This window comes from Gadus macrocephalus, chromosome 22 (assembly GCF_031168955.1).
Source record: "Gadus macrocephalus chromosome 22, ASM3116895v1".
NCBI lineage: Eukaryota > Metazoa > Chordata > Actinopteri > Gadiformes > Gadidae > Gadus > Gadus macrocephalus.
In genome coordinates this window covers 17,623,185-17,628,227 of record NC_082403.1, presented here as the reverse complement: position 1 = coordinate 17,628,227, position 5,043 = coordinate 17,623,185, and the positions used below count along the sequence as shown (strand labels likewise).

Here is a 5,043-nt window from a genome sequence, read left to right as displayed (position 1 = left end):
GACCTTTCCCAGTTGAGCCTTGTCTATTTAGAGATGAGTAACTAAAGCTCATCAAGCTAATGCTATCCATCTGCCTATATTGAATTAATTAGAGCACACAGGAGAGAGAGGCGTAGCTAGCTCTACCCTTCCCTATGGGCTCAGTATTATCTGGGCCTTTCATCCTCTGCCTTCTAAACATTCTGTTTATTTTGGTGGAGAATTGTGCAGAGTTTCAAAAACATCTCTTTGGATGAAAGTGGGAGACATCATCCGTTTTGAAAGAAGTAATTGAAATTGAAATATTGAGAAAGTAGAATGAGGGATAAACAAAGAACCCCCCCCCCCCCCCTTCGCCCCCACACACATACAAAATAACCGTATTATCACCACTGTGTTACGTCTGAAGTCCTATCCAGAGAGATAGTGTTCCTTTCATTTGGTAGGGGGAGGCAGACAGACAAAGCGGTTCATGTAGAAGCTCCACCACGGCCAAGGTTGCCGTTGACAGCCAGCAGCCAGATATAACAGGGCTGACTGGATGAGAGGTGGCTGGTGGTGGTTGTCATAATTGTAGCTGTTAGGGAGGACAGGGGGTTACTATCAGGTTAGTTTCCCAATGTCCCCCACTACAAGTTGACGCGACGTCAATTTAAAACGTCGACGTCAAACGTAGATACCATTCGGGATATTGTGTCTCAGTAGCACAACATGTTCTTTGCTTTTGACGATATATTGTGATTAGATAGATTTGATCCAGTATCAAAAAGGTGTGACAGGAATGTACCAGTCAATGCTCCCTAGCATTATCCAGACCCCCTCTGCTCTCTGATCTTTCGAGGAACTTGACACTCAGCTACTCGCTGCTATCATAGCCACTCCTACGTCGCTGGAAAGGGAGGGAGGCGAGTATTTGGTTGGTCTGCAACTTCAACCTCTATGCTAGATGATACTGAATCCTACAGACTGCACCTTTAATTTAAATTCAATCAAAGAAACTATACGAAAAATAAATAAATAATAATAAAAAATATGTGAATTCAACACCGGGGGGGTAAACATTGTGTGTTTTTAAGATTGTACATTTCCATAGGCTGCTTTTGTTAAAAAATATAAAGCCCAACATTTAATGTGATTCGACATAAACTCATAACACAAACACCAAGGCATCCTCTACCTGCTCGGCGCGCCTCGAAGCAGGCCTGGCCCATCTCCTCCTTCAGCTCCTGGTTCTCCGTGGCGATGGCCTCCCCCACGGCCACGAAGCGCCCCACGGCCACGCTCACCGCCTGGCCCACCCTGTGGATGGCCGCCAGCGTGCGCTCCGACTTCTTGGGCTTGTCTTTGTGGTTGATGAGGGTGGTGATCTAGATAGAGAGAACAGGAGGGGATTAAGCTTGGATAACTCAGGTGTGATTTAGATGAAGAGAAGGGAAGGAGATGTGTTTCATCAGTAAGGGAGAGTGTGTGAAACACTGTGCTATTAAAGGGCCCCTATTTCACCACCATGTGAGAGGTTCATTGACCATTACAAGCAATGTCAAAATCTACGCTATAACAACATCACAGGTCAAAGAGCCCACCCAGAAGTGTGATGGCTAAATCCTAGATCCCACCTGGTGGTAGAAGAGGGGCTCTCTAAAAGCAGTCAAGGAAGAGTGCCAACTGATTTGGATGTGGGTCCAATGGCTGCTACCTCAATGTTGTTATTTAAGGTAAAGGTGTCAAACGCGCCGAGCCTTTGTGATTTGCTCCTCCAAAACAAAACAAATCCAATTACCACAGGAGAGCCAGTGAGAACTTTTAAACTCACTTCTCCCCACTTCGACAGACACCGTGCGAGCGAAAACATAATGAACGAAAAACATGAACAAACGCTTGGGTGCGGCTGTTGTCCTGCTGGCAATTTTGTGCTATCAATTATGAAACGGTAAGCGGCAAGAGTGTCAAATATTTATACATCGCCTCTCAAGCTGTGATCTGAGTTAGAGAGAGATAGTTAAGACAGAGTGAAAGAGACAGAGAGAGAGAGAGAGAGAGAGAGAGAGAGAGAGAGAGAGAGAGAGAGAGAGAGAGAGAGAGAGATGAGAGAGAGAGAGAGAGAGAGAGAGAGAGAGAGAGAGGGTGTATGTGCTCAGTAGGGGGCATTGGAAAAGGTTTTAATTGGCGTGCAGATAAAATAGGTCTCCAGGGGTGCTGCTGTGTGTGTGTGTGTGTGTGTGTGTGTGTGTGTGTGTGTGTGTGTGTGTGTGGTGTGTGTGTGTGTGTGTGTGTGTGTGTGTGTGTGTGTGTGTGTTTATTAGTCTTCATTATACACTCACTGGTGTTGTATGTCCTTATGGAGACGTAATCAAACCCAGATTGCCCAGTCACCCTAGAATTGAAAAAAGTGTACGACTTTATCGTCTATGGAAGTGAGAATGAATGGAGTGGACATTTTTTCGTTTCGAAACTCAAAAGAAAATGGAATCCGTGACTATGTTAGACTCGAGATTGCAGGGACCGCCAGTGTCTTTTTTTTTTTAACGAAAACAGAAGGCGTGCTCCAACTTAATTTTTATTACTGTTGTTGAAGAACTGCAAGTTAATTTCTTACAAAATATACCCCCAGAGCACTGCCGAAAGTGAGGAGGATCTTAATGAGAAAGACTTGCTACTGCACAGAAAAGGAGGCTTTCACAGAAGCCAGAGGACCCAAAAACTGGTTGTCACTAAAGCTCCCTGCATACAGAACTGCACTTCCAGCTCCTGAATATTGGTCAGCTCAGGAAGTTGTGAAAAAAATTAGGAAAGTAACATATATATAGCAAAACAGCCCATGACAGGTGGGGGTTGTTTGGATAAAGCAGTGTTCAAGGTGATTAGAGCACTATAGTCGCAAAGGAACTCCACCTCTCTCCAATCAGACAAGAGGAAAGGAAAGAGACACTGGAGGGGATTGGCTGTTTCACCCAGGAACATCTCCACTTTAAAATGACTGATCTGAACTGTCATTAACAGATACAGTTTTCCCACACCTCTATCTATACGTCCTCTAACTATAGGTATTTACCTGCTGTAGGAGTCGATAGTGATAGCATATAATACTTAAACATTCCACTGACCACAGCTTCTTTAGTGGTCCTCATTAACACCGTTCTACCAGTCATTGATTTCCTCTTCTGTGTGTATTAATTAACTGTGCACTACTATCGATTTGTGATAAGCCAACTTTGTGTGAGTGTTAAAGGGGGCATCTGCTGTCTCTTGTCGCTTCTGTTAAACATTCATACGATTTGCCCTTCTTATCCTATCTATACATACCTGTATAATACAATGAATATTGTTCAAATTCATAAAGGTTAGGAAAAGATTGAGTTCTTAAAATATTTTGATAATAATACTGATTTCTCTTGACACACAAATATTAAAAAGATCTGATGGTTATTACTTCTTTATTATCAATACACCATGTTATTCATTTTCTGAAGTTAACTTCTCCCCTCCTAGACTGGATATTACTTAGCAATAAGCCAAGCTTGTTAAATATAAAACAGGTCAGTGACATTTAGAATGAGAAATAGAAGCCCGCCTGGACAGGTTCAAAGGTCAGTGTATCCCCCACAGAGCCGGTGGAACAATCAAAATGAACATCAGTGCTGTAGGGATATTATTATTATCTTCCACAATATGACCGTTTTTGAAAAGAAGATGGCATCTTTTATTGGCAGTGTTTGTCAGGGCCCTAGTTTGGCCCGTAGAGGATTGTAATTAATAAGTGATCGCACTGTGACAGATTTTTTGGAATCTGGTCTCAGAACAGAATTAGATATGGCTAAATCACATTCTCATACAGTTGAGGAAGGAACACAGTGTTCTCGCCCGGCTGGTTATATATAGTCATAGTAGTATCCCTGTCCGGCAATATATTTAAAAGTACATACTTAAAATAGTAGGCTGTGATATAGCTGCAGGTTCTCCAAAAGGAGTCCCCAAGATTGAGTATTTTGGCCTTCACGTATTGGCCTTGTCTCTAGACAGTTTGACTCCAGACAGACTAAACTCGTCTTCAACTTCCTATTTTTGTGCATGTGTATATCTCAGTTTTTTGTTCCAGGCCAATAAATTATGCCTAAGTGGAAACAAACAAACATTGCAAAACCGGGTCGATCGTTTTCTACGATGCCAAAATGTTTTCTCCTGTCTCAGTGCACACTGAGACAGGAGAAAACATGTTGTTTCTGAACAAGAATCAACGTATACCATTAAGAGACTTGTCTCTGTACCATCACCACCACCACCACCACCACAGCTCCCCTCCCATCCTGCTGTCTTACGGCCCTTTAGAATGAATATCTTCTCCCTCTTTGTCCGCCACTCCTCCTCTTGTGCTTCTTATCTGCCTTTTCGACTCTCTGATCTGTGCTACTGCGTGTCCTCCCTCATTCATATCCTGCTGCACCCCCTTCTTCCTCCCTCCTCCAGCCCCACATGGCCTGATGAAAACCCAGCTACCCCCTCCTCCATAGGTCCCTCCGTCCTCTGATTCCTGTCTCTCTACGGAGTCCAGTGTCGTGTCTCGCCCCAGGTCCCGCGAGGGTTGGGCTTGGTGTTGGTGGTGGTGGGGGTGGATGGATGAGGCGCTGGTAGAGGTGAGAGTGTGTCTGCCACTGCTCATTGACACACCAGCACAACCCCTCGCTTTGTGCCTCCCTCTCCCTCTCTCTATCTCTCTCTCCTTGCTGTTTCCTTCCTCACACGCCCACAATGTTAACCTCACTGCATTGACGCCATGCTGTCAAGCTTTGACCACACATAGAGACTACACCCCCCTACCCTGTTTGTGGTTGGCTGGCTGGCTGGCTGGATGACTTGCTGACTGATTGATTGGCTGACAAGTGTTGGGCTCCGCAACACGCATGACTCAGAGTGCAATAATGCAGTGGAATGTGGGGAAGAGAACAGGCCTATTTGAGGACCTATCAGGTTCATACTGTGAGGTCGGTCCGCTGTTTGTGAGTGGAAGCCCGTGCATCGCTGTGTTTGTCTCACGGCTCCACCGCTCTCCATTAGGCCTAAAAAAAA

The 5,043-nt window shown here is 44.6% G+C and overlaps 1 protein-coding gene across 1 annotated transcript in view; it reads right to left on the bottom strand.

Moving 5' to 3' along the window:
• Positions 1–1,067: 1,067 nt before the first annotated feature.
• Positions 1,068–5,043, bottom strand: part of ctnnal1 (catenin (cadherin-associated protein), alpha-like 1) — a 37,026-nt gene continuing 33,050 nt past the window's right edge. The window contains exon 2 of the mRNA XM_060043387.1: positions 1,068–1,346. Coding sequence (XP_059899370.1) covers positions 1,083–1,346 — 264 coding nt within the window. The 3' untranslated portion in view covers positions 1,068–1,082. The remainder of the gene's footprint in view (positions 1,347–5,043) is intronic.